We start from the raw sequence: 17,388 nt of genomic DNA on the forward strand, positions 1-17,388 counted from the left end.
CACCAAAAGCAAGTTGGGGAGCAATTCATTTACCTAACCGGTGTAGTCGCTACCAACAGAAATTAGGACAGGACCTCGAGCAGGAAGCTGGAGGCAGGAACTGAAGCAGAAGCTACGGAGGATCACTGCTTACTAGCATTCCCTCCATTGATTGCTCAGCCTGCTTCCTTGAGATTTATACTGCCCAGGGATTACACTCCCACCATGAGCGAGGCCCGGCCACATCAATCATCAATAAAGAAAATGCCCCACAGACTTGCCTGAAAGCCAATCTGATGAAGGTGCTTTCTCACCTCAAGTTTCCTCTTCCCTAATGACCTTGGCTTGTGTTAGCAAAAAAAAAAAAAGAAAAAGAAAAAAAAGAAAAAAGAAAAACTAACCAAAACAATCATATTTAAAGAACTCTAACAACTAAATAAAACAAACATTTCTGAATCAGTGTAAGATCACAGAAGCAAAAATATACAAATGACCTACGTGTACATGACTTCGTTTACAGGAAGGCGGATACAGAGATTACAGCATTAAGAGCATTAAGCCAGTCTCAGAAAGACAAATATACTTTCCCTCATTTACACTTCTAGATTTTATGTAGATAAATAAAACTGTGTATGTGTATGTACCATGAAACTAAGGTAAAAGTATGTAGTGGAACAGAGGGTATTAATTGAAGGGGAGGGGTATGTTCAACATACAATATATATTTATACAAAAAATTTTGAAAATGGGCCAGTTATTCAGTGGGTAGTGAGATGGTGCAGTGGATAAAGTTGCTGGCCTTACAAGTCTGACAGCAACCTGAGTTCAAACCCTGAGGCCCGTGATAAGGATAGAGGGAAAGAGCCGACTCTACAGTTATTCTCTGACTCCCTCATGTGTGCCAGGTGCATGCAACACCACAGATCATCATCATGATCATGACACTAATAATATGTTCCTTTAAAGTCCTTTCAGCTTTGGTAAGCAAGTAATGGCAAGTTTAAGCAGGTAATGGCAAGTAATGGCCGTACTATTACACATCAAACAGAATGACTTAAACTAAAGGGACCAGAAGATGAGGTAATCACAACATCCACATTTTTGAGATGGAATTGAAAACACAGGTCTGTTGCTTTGGAACACATTATTTGGCCATTTCTCAGCGTGTTCAGTAAATATGCATAAATGGCCCAACCATTCTATTTCAAGTATTTTATCTAGAAGAGATCAAATCAAACTACTCACAAAGAAGACTTGTATGAAAATATCGATTGCCACTTATTTTATTCATAATAGTTGAAACTGGAAAAAAACAAGTATCTATCAACAGAGGCATGCATAAATAAATGTACGATAACTCACTGTTTGTATGAATGAATCTCCAAAACACGATGCCAAGTGAAGGAATGATACACCCACATCACCTCATTTACAGAAAGGTCAAGGATCAATGAAATGAGAAAAGCTAAAAACTGGCAGTTGCCTCCTGGCTCCAGGATTAGATAGGACATTGGGGACAAAGAAAGAAAGCAAGGCTGGTGAAAATATTATGACTCAACAGAAGTGTGTCTAGCAAAATCAAATTGGCTGCTTAGGATCTGTGCATTTGACTGTGTGTATAGAACCTCAAAAACTTATAAATATCATTCTGTTTCATAAGTTAGGGTTTTTAGGAACAAGAACCAAGGACTCTGGAAACACTTTGGGTGTTGTAGCCTGTAATGATTTAAATGACAATGGCTCCCCTGGGCTGTTATTTGAATATTTAATCTCTAATTAGATGAAATGTTTGGAAAAGATTAGGAGGTGTGGCTTAAAGCAAATGTGTCACAGGGGGTGGGTTTTGAGGCTCCAAAAGTCCACACCATTCTAAGTTAGTCCTTTCTCTCTGCCTCATGCCTTTGAATCAGATGTACTACTCAGGCATAAATACAGCCCCATGCGCTCCGACACAATGGACTGCCCATCTGGAAACACAGGTCCCCAATTAAATGCTTTCTTTAATAAGTCAGTGTCTTGTCATGACAGCAGGAAAGTAACCACGACATGGACGTAAGCAAAATAAGCTCTAAGGAACCCAAGATTCTAGCTGTTGAAGAATGGGGTTACAAATATAGAAAGGAGGCTTACAGGAACTTATCCAATGTACCCAATGTACCCAATGTGCCCAATGTACCCAGAGCTGAGTTATAAGTCACCAGCACAAATTGCAATTTATATACTCAGAGTATACAGAACAAATAACTCAGCATGTATGAATCCCAGATCACAGTTTCAAAATACCATCCTCTAATCAAGGAAGAAAAAGAAAAATCAAAGAACAGGGGAGAAAAAGCTAGCTAAAGAGCCAGAGCAGAGAGTATACAAGGAACCCACAGCAGCATCTACACAGCCACAGCCGCAAGGAAACAAATACTCAGAGTGAATGAAGGAAAGGACAACACAGCAGTTAAACTGAGGCTCCCTGGGCTATATCTGCAACCAAATAAAAAGTCAACATTAATGACTAAACAAGGAGTCACTCCTAGTTAGCTTCAACTATTAACTTGATACAGACTAGAAGTTATCTGAAGGAGTCTCAACTGAGTTTCCCAGATCTTACTGGGCTGTAGGGTCTGTGTACAGAGCATTTTTTTTTGACTGCTAATTGAGTCAGGAGTGCCTGGTGTACTGTGGGTCACACCATCCCGAGATAGGGGCGTAAATACTATGTGAGAAAGCTAGAAGAGATGCTAAGGAGCCAGCCAGCATTTCTCTGGGTCTACTTTAGTTCCTGCCTTCTCTTCCCTCAATAATGAAATAGGGCCTGCAATTTTCAGACAAAAATAAAAATAAAACCTTTTCTTCCTGCAAGTTTCTTTTTGTTATAGTATGTATTGCCAACAACAGAAAAAGAAACCAAAAGGCAATCTATCAGTTTGATACAAACAAATGGTGAAGATGTAGAAGACCTGCTTTCTGTTTTGGTTTGTTTTTTTTTTTTTCCAGAAGGGGACTTTTATTTCTTTTTTGTACATTAGGCCATGAATTTGTATGGTACGAACTCCAACATCTCAGGCTCCTTCCCGTTACTCCTCACAAAGTGTGCTTCTCTGGGTGGCGCAGGCTGGCACTTCAGCTGAAACCAGGTGCCCTTCTCTTTGGCTTCCTTTTCCTTCTGATTATTCTTCACCCGCTTCGGGAAGCTGCCTCTGTTCTCTGAGGGCTTGATGTGCTCAATCCCCACATTGATCCTCTCGGCCAGAAGTTTGGCCTTAACTAGCTTGTTTACAGTGATGCCCAAGGCATGCTGGGTGACACTGCAGACTCTTCTGGTTTTACCATGGTAACACTTAAGGGACATTCCTTTCTGAACAGTGCCCATTCCCTTGATATCTATAATATCACCCTTCTTGTAGATTCCCATGTGTGTACCCATAGGAACAACCCCATGTTTCCAAAAAGGCCTGGAGAACATATGAGACACGCTCCTCTTTCCCTTTGTGTTGGTCATATTAGCAAGTTACTGGAAGATGGCTGCCACTGCTGTTTATTTGCTTGTTTGAGACAGGGCTTTATGTAGCCAATACCAGCTGTCAATGAAAGATTAAGAGATAAACAAAATCAACCCTGAGATTCCACTTTACACCAGTCAAAATGGCTAAGATCAAAAACTCAGGGGACAACAGATGCTGGAGAGGATGTGAAGAAAGAGGAACACTCCTCCATTGCTGGTGGGAATGCAAGCTGGTAAAACCACTCTGGAAATCAGTTTGGCGGTTCCTCAGAAAACTTGGCATAGTACTATATGAGGACCCAGCTATACTACTCCTGGGCATTTACCCAGAAGATGCTCAAACATATAATAAGGACGCATGCTCCACTATGTTCATAACAGCCTTATTTATAATAGCCAGAAGCTGGAAAGAACCCAGATGTCCCTCAACAGAGGAATGGATACAGAAAATGTGGTACATTTACACAATGGAGTACTATTCAGCAATTAGAAACAATGACTTCATGAGATTCTTAGGCAAATGAATGGAACTAGAAAATATCATCCTGAATGAGGTAACCGAAACACAAAAGAACACACATGGTATGCACTCACTGATAAGTGACTACTAGCCCCAAAGCTCAGAATACCCAAGCTACAACTCACAGGCCACATGAAGCTTAAGAAGAAGGAAGACCAAAGTGTGGATACTTTGATCCTTATTGGAAGGTGGATCAAAAGACCCATGGCTCACAGCCAACCAATAGACTGAGCATAGGGTCCCCAATGGAGGAGCTTGAGAAAGGACCCAAGGAGCTGAAGAGGTTTGCAGCTCTGAAGGAGGAACAATAATATATACCAACCAGTACCCATTTGAAATGTAAATAAAGAAAATATCTAATAAAATTAAATTAAATTAAATTAAAAAAGAGATAAACAGAAGGAATGGCAAGGGTAGAAAACTATTAATGATTGCTACAACTATCCAATGAAAGCCAAATGAAGACAGAGGTACTTATACAGTCTGACTATATCACTAGACATATTGATGACTGATTTTACACTATTTTGGTAAGAAATCCTAGCAGACCCGAAATGACCAGCAGTTACCAATACAGATACCAGCTGATAGTTTCTTATGATGCACTCTTGGAAAAACAACATATTCCTTAGAAAGGTAAGATAAAAAAAGACAGAGGGGACTGAGAGGACTCAGTCAATAAAGTACCTCCCACTGAAGCATAAAGACCTGATTTTGGATCCCCAGAACCCACATAAACACTGGGAAAGTAGGTTTATCATAGCCCAGTATTGGCTAGCTATCCAAGCCATCAGTGAGCTCAAGTTCGGTGAGATCCTATCTCAAGTAGAGTGGACCACAATTGAGGAAGATTCCTGACTCTGTGGTGTCCTCATGAATTTGTACTTGTTTACCTACGCCTGCATGAACACACATGCTCACTCACAAATATGTTCACATGCACAAAAGGAAGGTAGGACCAAGGAATCATCCCAGACAGATGAAAGTAAAGGGGCCAGACAATAAAATGTTTCTAAGTCGTGTTTGGATGGGGGGAAATAAAACTATAATACCCATCCTTCAAATTCCTGCCTAAATGTAGACACTAGTTAAATAGGAATCATGTGTCAGAGATGTTTCTTAACTTTAAATTAATGAAAATAATCATAGTAAATTGGACTTCACGTTTCATTAACCAATACTGGGTTAAAAACTATCGCATAGGCATTTCAAAAGTAATCCTATCATAGATAAGGCAAGAATTAGACTAAGCAGCATGCAGAGAGAAGCATACAATCAACAAGATAAAGACACAAAATTTACTAGGAAAAGCAAAAGGGTATTTCCCTCAGCCCAAGAGATCATATGGTGCCTTCACAAAAAGAGAGATTTCATCTGTGGGCTGGACCACCATAATCAGAACAAAAGCACAGACCACTTGGGATCCAACTCAGTAGTAAAGTGCTTGTTGTGCATGCAGGATGCCCTGGATTCAATCCCTTGTCCCGCGCTACCGTCTCGCCAGCAAAACCACGCGGCACACTCAGGTTCCTTCTGTAGAAAGCTTTTAATGCATCTTGAGAGGGAGAGTATAAGCTTACAAAGCGGAGACTCCAACAGTCTGAAAAACCGTCCCTTATATAGGCTGGTAAGCCCGCCTAGGACGTGGCACTTCCTAATTGGTTGCAGCTCATCAGCCCATATTACGCCACGAGGTAGGCAGAGACCGAAGGACGTTAAATCACTTCAGGCATGCGCACTGATTTGTTCGCCGGTTAATGATACATTTTAGCTAGATGCGAACGCCATCTTGTAATGGAGTTTGCAGGAGCAACGGGCGGCCCCTCACAATCCCTGATATACTACAAAAGGGGAGGGAGAGAGGGAGGGAAGGGGGAGGGAGGGAAGGACAGAGGGACAGGGACGGAGGGAGGGAAGGAGGGAGGGAGGGAGGAAGAACTGCCAGGCAAATGGATAGACAGATGGGCAGACTGGCTAAAGAAAAAAGCATAGAGGTGCTCTGCAGATGGAAAATTGTGAAGTAAAGCCCTGAGAAGCAAATTGGAACATTTGCAGGAATTGTAGGAAATGGTTCTGGTTGGAGGTAGACAACATGAGAAGAAACCATACGGGTAAAGGTCAGATCATTTCAGAGCTTTGAGTTTTGAATGTCTGTCTCCAGAATGATTGAATGCTTTGGCAGTAGAGAAATCCTTATTTCACACCAAAAGACAAGAGGTTAATCCAGATATCCATAAATAAGAAAAACATCTATGCCAACATAAGGCCAGGAAAGACTGCTATTGATGACTCCTTTCTTGTACCCATGTAAAGGTTCTATCTTTTTTTTTTTTTTTTTTTTTTTTTTTTTTTTTTTTTTTTTTGCCTTTTTGGATTTGGGTTTTTTCGAGACAGGGCTTCTCTGTGTAGCCCTGGCTGTCCTGGAACTCACTCTGTAGACCAGGCTGGCCTCGAACTCAGAAATCCACCTGCCTCTGCCTCCCAGTGTGCTGGGATTACAGGCGAGCGCCATCACCGCCCGGCTGTAAAGGTTCTATCTTAAGAGCACTAATAACAGAGAATAATAATAAGAGAGAACTCATAAACACCAAATAGGCCGCACAGCATATTTATTAGCTCATCTTTTTAGAAGCCTTATTAGCATTTCTCTATGCTGATTTGTGCAGCTGACTAGCTTCTTTGTTTTTTTCCTCCAGTAAATTTAGGAAAGGTTTAAAGAACAGCCTTTACATTTTTAGTGTGTAAAGACCTTATTAATAAACATCGCCAGCAAAGCTTCTTTGCAGGTAAACTCATTTCAACAAGAAAAATTTCCAATTTCAAAGCATTTCATTTCCCCATAGTTGCTTTCCTCCAGTGCAGAAATGAAATACATGCCCAGAGCTACTGTCAAACTTTAAGAAGAAATTCCCACCTCACATTCCCTCCAGATCATCACTGTACAATGGGTCCACAACAGGTTTTTCAACAGGATTTTACTGTCACACAGATGGGCACAGAACTTACTATGTAAGTCAGATGGATCTCAATCTCACAGAAATCCTCCTGCCTCAGCCATCTGAGAGCTGGGGTTACAGACTTGTACCACTATACCCACAAATTCCACAAATAGTTTTGGTTACTCTAAATAAACACATTCTTTATGAGAGGAAAGAACTGGCAATAAGACTCTTGGTGTTAGCAACTTTTATGAATAGAGGAAGGAAATCTATGAAACTAGAACTCAAGTGGTACCAAGATGGTTTAACAGATATGAATGGAATCAAGTCCGTTTCCAGTATAGGAAGTGGAAACACACTACCAAAAGTAATGCCTCTGTCTCTGCGCAGTGTTCCAACTAACAAAGAAGTGCAATTTCAGCTTGTGTAGGGAAAAAGTAAGATTCCCTGACATTTGTTTGGGATAATACAAGTAATACATGATTATACATTTCAATTACACTGCTAATAAAGGTCCCCGTCAAGTGGTTTTACATTTTGAGTTTCACCAAAGATTTCTCCTGGGTTGTTTTCTGTTTTGTTTTGGGACATCGGAAAGGTGGCTATTCAAGAGGAGAGACAACAATCTTCAGTGCTTGTCTGGTGGTGACACTGTCATATTATGACTGCACTAGCTACGCAGTCCATAACAGCTACTGTCACAGTTTATAAAGGTAAGGCTGGTGAAGAGTCTACATAAGGCAACACCTGAAGCCTCTTGAAAATAGTTACACACAAGAAACCGGAGTGACCCTGTCTTAGTTAGGCTTTCCATGACTGAAGAGACACAATAACCAAGGTGACTCTTGTAAAGACAAACATTTAGTTGAGGCTGGCTTACATTTTCAGGGTTGAATTCATTCTCATCATGGTGGGAAGCAGGCAAATTTGGAGATGGAGAGGCCGAGAGTTCTATATCTTGATCAGACAGCCAAGAGAAAGCTCTCTTTCCACTGGTCAGACTTGAGTACACATATGAGACCTCAAAGCCCTACCTCCACAATGACACACTTCCTTTAGCAAGGCCATACCTCCTGTGATTGGGCCACACCTCCTAAAAGTGTCACTTCCCACGGGCCAAGCATATTTAAACCACCACAAAGCACAAAACTTTCATTGCTTTTATTGGATTCTATGAGGTCAGCACCCAAAAGCACCCGGTGTGTGATTACCAGTGTCTATCCCTGCTCTTCAAAACAGATCATAAAAGTAGTACAGAAGAAATAAGGAGGGGCTAGATGAAAACAGACTTGTAGCAACAGCAGTGTGCACGCCTCTCCTCATTTCCAGTAGTTAGATCCATAATAAAGTGCATGTCACATGTCTCTCATAATCAGTTTTCTCATCTACTGAAAGGTAAAATTACAAGTAGCAATAAAATAAGCAGTCCCAGCAAGTGATTGCACTTCGCTTCAATATTCAGATGAGGGTGTTTGAAAAATTAAGTTAGACAACTTAAAATGTTCCTAGTAGTACTTAGCATATCATAAACATAGGGTGTCTTCACGCTGCTGCACAATCCGTACACTCCATGGATACACCCTCCTGAATGGCCCAGTGGGGTTCATCATTCAGCCCACACTGTACCGAGCAGGCCATGTACTCCACAGCAAACTGTACCTACAGAGGAGGCTCTTTCTCCTCTATTTTAGTTTGTACAAAGGCACAGTGCCAGTTAGCAGTAGTCAGAAATGAGTGTTTGCTATGTGCTAGCTGAAAAATAAAGCAGTGGTCAGGACCTTCAGAACTCAGGAATTCCAACAGCTCAATAACAAATGCAAACAAGCTCAATAAATGGGCAAAGGACTTGAATAGCTATAGATGGATGCTGGATATGTAGATAAATAGGTAGCTAGGTAGCTAGGTAGATAGATAATCTGCAAGGAATGAATGACCACAATGTAGATGAAAGAGTGTGCCAGATCACTAATCAAGGAAATATACAAGAAAATGTACCTAGTAGGTACAATCACATGCATGCACTCCCCCCAACATACACATGGAAAGATAACAGCATGGTTTATGGTCTTTAAAATATGTTAATGGGTAAGGATATCAGTCAGTGATAGAGCGCATAATACTATGCTCAAAGCTCTGCATTCAATTCCCAATACCTCAAAAATAAATTATCTCATATGGAACATTCTTATCAATAAGCATGAACACAGAGAAAAATTTTGAAGATGTTGGATACATTTTATCCCCTGATGACAATGATGTCTCAACTATATACAAATGTATGTCCAAATTCATCAGCATAATACATTAAATATGTGTGCTATTGTACAATAAAGATTTAAAGGGAGTTTCCTATATCTATAATTGGATTTTCCCATTAATGCCAAAATAAACTTTCTGACTTAACTAATACAATTACTCAGGCTTTTACATTCCTGGAAGAGGCAGGAATCAGCAATGAGGCACAAATAAAGAGAAAATTCTAATTCTAATTTTAAATAAAAAAAAATGGCAAACCATGGTTTTGGTTCCCTCTTTCCTCTTGGTATTTTTCCAAGAAAAGGTTACAAGAGTGCACACACAGTCAACCATCAGCCACCGACCTCCTTCCACTACAGCATGTTCACTGGATAAAGAGCGTGACTAAAGCGCAGAGTAACAACGGCACAATGCCATGAAGCACACGGTGGCATAGTAAACTACACCGGGCAGTGTCTTTCCTGGACCGAATCACTCTCCGTAAACAGTAGCCAGAGCTGCAAAGCCCTAGTTCGGGCAGACCGCAAACTCACAGTCTACCCCCAGCCTCCAAGAGCTGTGCCCTCAGGCTGAGCTAAAGTGCATAGGGCTGCTGAACCCTCGATAACCAGTTCTTTACCAGAACAACAAATACTAGCATAACTTACAAACTGAGGAGAGATTGTAGAAAAAGTTTTAAACACTGTAGTGCAAAGGCTCGATCCATTTTTTTTTTCAGTTTCAAGAAGCTTTCAAATTTGTTAGCTGGCTTTACCTTGACATATAAACATCACAATATTATCCAGAATGTATTAATTCTGAGCCTTGGTACCTTTCACAAGAGTGCACAGCAATTACTTATAATGAGGGGCATACCAGTAGATTCATAAGGAATTACCTATATTTCATATTTCCTTTTATTCTAAGGAATAGGATTATATTATAAATATATTTATAGACATATAAAAACATGAGAGAAGGAAACAATACAATCTCTATACATTTTAATATCTATCATAATATCCACATTATCTACATATTATAGATTATAAACAGAAATAGAAGAGCCCATACAATTCAAACATTCAACTTTAATTTTCTTAGTAATACATTAAAATGGTAAAACAGATAAACCTCCTTTAGCTTTAACACATTAGTAAGTAATGACAATTGCTTGTCATATTAAATCACCTAAGTATGGTGTGGCTATCACATGTAGAAAGGATCTCATTTGTGCTAGCTACATTTCAAGTAGTCAACAGCCACCCATGGCTACTAAGTCGATCTATGCTTTCTACATTCAGTCAGTCAGTATTTATTCAATTATGTCTTTATATCCTGAGCTAGTAAATAAATATCTTTGCACTTGGAATATGTGTACCACTCTCAGAGCAACACACATATGACAGAAGCTGTATGGATGTAACCCAGACCACAAGGACTATTCCAACAAGTATGAACAATGCACAACAAAAGTCCTATCGGCAACGGGGATTTTGGCAGAATGTAGTTTTAAATATGTGGCTACTCTAAGAGGATTAAGTTCACATATTAGTATTGTCAAAGAGACCATCAAGCAAGGCACCTAACTAAAAGCCAAGGAATGTAATGACTATAAAAATCCTATAGAAAACTGGCCATAACATTTTAAAGCTGACCTGAACGGAAGGCAGAAAAGCAGAGATTCATGCAACTGCCTTAGCTATGCTGTTGAACAGTGTACAAAGAGGGATTTGGCGAATTCCCCATCATTCCTGCTCTCATTCCTGTTTCTGGTCTTCCTCTTATAAAATGAAGATAACGTGTCCCGGAAGGATGATTATGTGTCAAATGACTGGGAAGGATGTGCTGGGTTTCACAGTTTATATTCAATTTCAGCAGTGGAAAATAAAGCTGGCAGTGTTAACCTGAGGTTGAGTGACCATCCTGTCCACTGGTTTTGTAGCCAAAACCCTGGGAGTCTACACTCTCATTCATCACAGACAGCAGAGTATTAACAACAACAACAAAAAAAGCTGTTAAATCAGAATGGGGAAAAAATCATGTTTAAAGTTCTAAATTTCCCTCTGGGTACATACTAAAATCATCTCTAATTCTAAAACATGCTCCAAAGCAATTATTAATCATATGACAAATTTGTTTTCTGCCGTCTCCTAAATTCCCAGGTTTTTCTTGATAATAGGATTCCTCAGGTTAGGAAATAGAAGAAGACTGTTAGGTTAGATGCCTAGAAACTTCCATTTGAAAAGGGGGCAGAACAAGAGAGGAGCTGATGGTAATGGTTCTCAGTTCATTTTGTACCTAGTCCCTTTCTGTCTGTCTGTCTGTCTGTCTGTCTTTCTGTCTGTCTGTCTTTCTTTCTTTCTTTCAGTTTAGGTGGTGACTCTGGCATTTAAAGAAGAATGTATACTGTTTCTAGAAGGCTGCAATGTGTCTTACGGAGAAAATGCCTAAATTAGATACATTTCCTTTCTTTGTGACTTGGGTTCAAGGGTCAGCTATAGATCCAGGAGGAACTATTTAGACAGAAGCATATAGTATGCTTCAACCCACAATAGAAATAGCGCCAGCTGCCCCTGTATTTCCACTCAGAGAAAGTGTGTAGAATTGGCAAATTCAGGCATCGTAGCAACTTCACAAGCCTCAGCAGTGAATCACAAGAATTAACTATGCATGGTAAAGGGTTCAATGCTGAACTAACTGAAATTCCCAACAATGTTTAGTAATCTGCATTTCATTCAGACATAGCTGAAATAAAAGCTGAAGATTGAGGCCAAACCAGAAACGTTCTCAAAGAAGGCACAGGATGGAGACATCCCATCCAGTTCACTCATCAGTAAAATGGCAACAATGTGATTCATGAACTGTGTGGAGGCTCAGAAACATATACCAGCAAGCTTGCTGGAGCAAGCAAAAACAAGCAGAAGTGTGTTTCAAGTTTGTGATTTCGATGGATAAAAACTAACCATTCAATGTAATAAATCACTAAGGCTTTTCTTTTACTGCAATTGGAGAACCATTTAATCCTGTAATGCAGTATATTTATATCAGGAAATCTTAAAACAACATTCTTTAATCCACTTCAGAGAATACCTATCATGGGAAGAAGCTTGCAAAGGGATGAACTGTGCTGATTAATTAGAATAAATAATGAGGTCATGATACAAGCATTGGTCCAAACTTAGAGGACACTAAATGTGTCCCATTTGCTTTATAACAATAACTTATCTACTGATAGTAGTAAGACTTACAGATTTAAAAGAGGAACAAAAGCAGTATTGTATAGTAAGAAGCAATTGCTATGACTGTAAATAATCACAGGCTAGGTATATTTGTGTCTGTTTACAGAATGACAGGTTCCTGTTAGCTGAAACTAACCATTTAGTACTAGGAAATCTGATTTTCAAAAGAAAAATTTGGGTCTTTACTTACAAAATACCTTTTTTAGTCATAGCCTTTTATCAAAACCATCTAACAATATTCTCTATCAATATATGCAACCACAAACTAGTAAAGTACAGAGACAACTGCAATGATTTATTTAAATATCTAATAGACAGAAATAGATTATTTGGATTATCTGGTTTAGAAGCTACTTGACATCAATTTTAACTCCAGCCCTTTTCTTCACTCTACCTATAGTTTCTTTAATAAATACAGACTTTTCAATTTCTCCCTAAAGAAATTACAAATCTTGGAGCTGGGGAAATAGTTCAGTCAGTAAAGTGTCTGTCACATAGCAAGAGGACCTGAGTTTTAAGTCACAATAGAATATGCCATAATCCTGGTGCTTGTGAGACATGGCAGGTGGATCCCTGGGGTTTGATGACCTTCTACCATAACCTACAGTGAGCTCCAGGCCCGGGAGAGACACTCTCATAAAAGAAAATAAAGAAAATAAAAGCATTCCTATCTGACATCATCCTTTGGCTATAGACAGACACACACACACGTAAAGACACATAGATACATGCATGCCCACATGGGACACATGCATGTGCACACACAGAGAAACACTAAAGCTTTATTGAAACACTTTCTGTCTTAAATCACACACAACTAAAAATATTTTCTGAGGGCAATCAAGATCCAAGATGCTGCCATCAGCAGTAGAACCAAGCGGACAGGATCCAGGCAGACCCGGCGCCCACGACCACTGGCCATCGCTGGCCAGCCAGGCTGCAAGCAGCGGCGGATTTACGGTGCCTTTCACCACACAGAAGCCACATCAGAACTCTGCCCCCTGCCAGTCAGTTACGAGGGCTCCATATTGGTTCTCGGTCGCCAGAGAAATCAGACTGAGGTACGCAAATATAACCCGAGACCAACATCGCGGGGGTCTAAGCCCAACGGGCATTGGCCTGCACCCAGGCCCTGGGCTGATCGGGGGTCCACCGGGGTGCAAACCCGGCCAGGAGGTTTTTTTCCTCCCGGGCCAGCGCGCGCGCACCACCACCATTTTGCCTAAGGGAAGCCAGGGAGACCTAACAGGCAAAACCAAACCGGCTAACAGGCATAGCCCGAGGCGGACATAGCAGGGGTCTCAGACGGTCAGGCCCTGGACTGCCCCCAGGCCCAGGACTGCTCGGTGGGCCATCTGTGTGCCGACCCGGCCAGGAGGTTGTTTATCCGGGCCAGTTTGCGCACCACCGCCATTTTGCCTACGGGAAGCCAGAGAGACCTAGCAGGCAAAACCAAACCAGCTAACAGGCATAGCCCGATGCGGACATAGCAGGGGTCTCAGACGGTCAGGCCCTGGACTGCCCCCAGGCCCTGGGCTGCTCGTTGGGCCATCTGTGTGCTGACCCAGCCAGGAGGTTGTTAGCCCAGCAGACTCTCCCAGCACTCTCAGGGAACTCGCACACGCCACCATCCTAGCCACCTGACACACCCAATTAACACCCACAGCTGAGGGGAACTTTGCACCGACATTGGCCTGCCAGGCTTTTGCCTAGACTCAGGGCCTGAGCAGCTAGGCTAGCCTTGTGTGCACCAACCCGGTTGGGAGTTCTGCTGCCCAGATCAGCCTGGGCGGCAGCACCACATCTCCAAGTCCTGCAAGTGGCTAGCTGGGTTTCCGGGTGGCCAGTTGGGAGAAGTCAGTGTGCTCCAGTGAATCCAGCGGGCCCCAGCGGGAGCCTTCGGGTGCCTGCTTTGGGATCTGAACAGCCTGGGCAGCAGCACCCAGTCTACAAGCAGTGCAGGAGGTAAGCTGTGCACCAGAGGCCAACTGGGAAGGGGCAGCTTGCACTGGTGAGTCCAGCACTGACAAGACAAACTAACACCAGTGAGAACTAGATGGCAAAAGGCAAACGCAGGAACGTCACTAACAGAAATCAAGGCAATATGGCAACATCTGAACCCAATTCTCCTCTACCAACATGTCCTGGATACCCCATCACACCAGTAAAACAAGATTTGGATTTAAAATCACTGGTCATGATGCTGGTACAAGAACACATGAAGGACATACTTAAAGAAATTCAGGAGAAAATGGATCAAAAGTTAGAAGCCCTTGCAAGGGAAACACAAAAATCATTGAAAGAAATCCAGGAGAATACAAAAGCCAACAAGGAGGAAATGCAAAAAACACTTAAAGAAATACAGGAGAACTTTGGTCAACAGGCTGAGGTCATAAAAGACGAAACACAAAAATCTCTTAAAGAAATACAGGAGAACTTTGGTCAACAGGCTGAGCTCATGAAAGAGGAAACACAAAAATCTCTTAAAGAATTACAGGAAAACACAAACATGCAAGTGAAGGAGCTAAGCAAAACCATCCAGGATCTAAAATCAGAAGTAGAAACAACTAAGAAAACTCAAAGGGAGACAACTTTGGAGATAGAAAGCCTTGGGAAGAAATCAGGGGACAGAGATGCAAATATCAACAACAGAATACAAGAGATAGAAGAAAGAATCTCAGATGCTGAAGATTCCATAGAAACCATGGACTCAACAGTTAAAGAAAATGCAAAATGCAAAAAGCTTGTAACCCAAAATATCCAGGAAATCCAGGACACAATAAGAAGACCAAACCTAAGGATTATAGGCATAGATGAGAGTGAAGATTTACAACTTAAAGGGCCAGCAAATATCTTCAATAAAATTATGGAAGAAAACTTCCCTAACCTAAAGAGAGAGATGCCCATGAATATACAAGAAGCCTACAGAACTCCAAACAGACTGGACCAGAACAGAAATACTTCCCCTCACATAATAATCAAAACACCAAATGTTCTAAACAAAGAAAGAATACTAAAGGCAGTAAGAGAAAAAGGCCAAGTAACATATAAAGGAAGACCTATCAGAATCACAGCAGACTTTTCACCTGAGACTATGAAGGCTAGAAGGTCCTGAGCAGATCTCATGCAGACTCTAAGAGAACACAAATGCCAACCAAAACTACTATATCCAGCAAAACTCTCAATCACCATAGATGGAGAAACTAAGATATTTCATGACAAAACCAAGTTTACCCAATATCTATCCACAAACCTGGCCCTAAAAAGGATAATAGGAGGACAACACCAATACAAGGAGGGAAACTTCACCCTGGAAAAAGCAAGATAGTAACCTTTCATCAAACCCAAAAGAAGTTAAGCATTCAAATTTAAAAAAATAACGTCAAAAATGATAGGAAGTAACAATCACTATTCCTTAATATCTCTTAACATCAATAGACTTAATGCCCCAATAAAAAGACACAGACTAACTGACTGGATACGTAAACAGGACCCTACATTTTGCTGCTTAGAGGAAACACACCTCAGGGTCAAAGACAAACACTACCTTAGAGTAAAAGGCTGGAAGACAATTTTACAAGCAAATGGTCTCAGGAAACAAGCTGGAGTAGCCATTTTAATATCAGATAAAATTGACTTTCAACCCAAAGTCATCAAAAGAGACCCTGAGGGACACTTCTTGCTGGTCAAAGGAAAAATACAAAAAGAAGAACTGTCAATCCTGAACATCTATGCCCCAAATGCAAGGGCACCCTCTTTCGTAAAAGAAACTTTATTAAAACTAAAAGCACACATTGCACCTAACACAATAATTGTGGGTGACTTCAACACTGCACTTTCCTCAATGGACCGATCAGGAAAACAGAAACTAAACAGGGACACAATGAAACTAATTGAAGCTTTGGACCAATTAGATTTAACAGATATATATAGAACATTCTATCCTAAAACAAAAGAATATACCTTTTTCTCAGCACCTCATGGTACCTTCTCCAAAATCGACCATATAATTGGTCACAAGACAGAACTCAACAAATATAAGAAGATAGAACTAATCCCATGCCTCCTATCTGATCACTATGGAGTAAAAGTGGTCCTCAATAGCAACAGAAACAACAGAAAACCCACATACACGTGGAAACTGAACAATACTCTACTCAATGATACCTTGGTCAAGGAAGAAATAAAGAAAGAAATTAAAGACTTTTTAGAACATAATGAAAATGAAAACACAACATACCCAAATCTATGGGACACAATGAAAGCAGTGCTAAGAGGAAAACTCATAGCCCTGAGTGCCTCCAAAAAGAAAATGGAGAGAGCATACATTACCAGCTTAATGACACACCTGAAAGCCCTAGAACAAAAAGAAGCTATTTCCCCCAGGAGGAGTAGAAGGCAGGAAATCATCAAACTCAGGGCCGAAAACAATCAAGTAGAAACAAAGAGAACCATACAAAAAATCAACAAAACCAGGAGCTGGTTCTTTGAGAAAATCAACAAGATAGATAAACCCTTAGCCAGACTGACCAAAGGGCACAGAGAAAGTATCCAAATTAACAAACTTAGAAATGAAAAGGGAGATATAACAACGGAAACTGAGGAAATCCAAAAAATCATCAGATCCTACTACAAGAGCCTGTACTCAACACAACTGGAGAATCTGGAGGAAATGGACAATTTCCTTGACAGATACCAAATACCAAAATTAAATCAGGACCAACTAGACCATCTAAACAGTCCCATAATGCCTAAAGAAATAGAAGGAGTCATAGAAAGTCTTCCAACCAAAAAAAGCACAGGACCAGATGGCTTCAGTGCAGAATTCTACCAGACCTTCAAAGAAGAGTTAACACCAATACTCTTCAAACTATTCCACAAAATAGAAACAGAAGGAACACTACCCAATTCCTTCTACGAAGCCACAATTACGCTGATACCAAAGCCACAAAAAGATCCAACAAAGAAAGAGAACTT

The 17,388-nt window shown here is 40.8% G+C and overlaps 2 protein-coding genes across 2 annotated transcripts in view; both read right to left on the bottom strand.

The window, feature by feature from the left end:
- Positions 1 to 17,388, bottom strand: part of Elapor2 (endosome-lysosome associated apoptosis and autophagy regulator family member 2) — a 194,133-nt gene that overhangs the window by 137,159 nt on the left and 39,586 nt on the right. The gene's annotated exons all lie outside the window — the stretch shown is intronic.
- Positions 2,996 to 3,472, bottom strand: LOC127677304 (60S ribosomal protein L21-like). The gene has a single exon (XM_052172407.1). It carries the CDS (start codon positions 3,470 to 3,472, stop codon positions 2,996 to 2,998), a length of 477 nt encoding a protein of 158 aa, XP_052028367.1.

The sequence above is a fragment of the Apodemus sylvaticus genome, chromosome 2 (genome assembly GCF_947179515.1).
Source record: "Apodemus sylvaticus chromosome 2, mApoSyl1.1, whole genome shotgun sequence".
Taxonomy (NCBI): Eukaryota; Metazoa; Chordata; class Mammalia; order Rodentia; family Muridae; genus Apodemus; species Apodemus sylvaticus.

Bases quoted from the DNA above. Each gene is read 5' to 3' on its own strand.
- LOC127677304 (XM_052172407.1), bottom strand. From the start codon at position 3,472: ATGACCAACACAAAGGGAAAGAGGAGCGTGTCTCATATGTTCTCCAGG.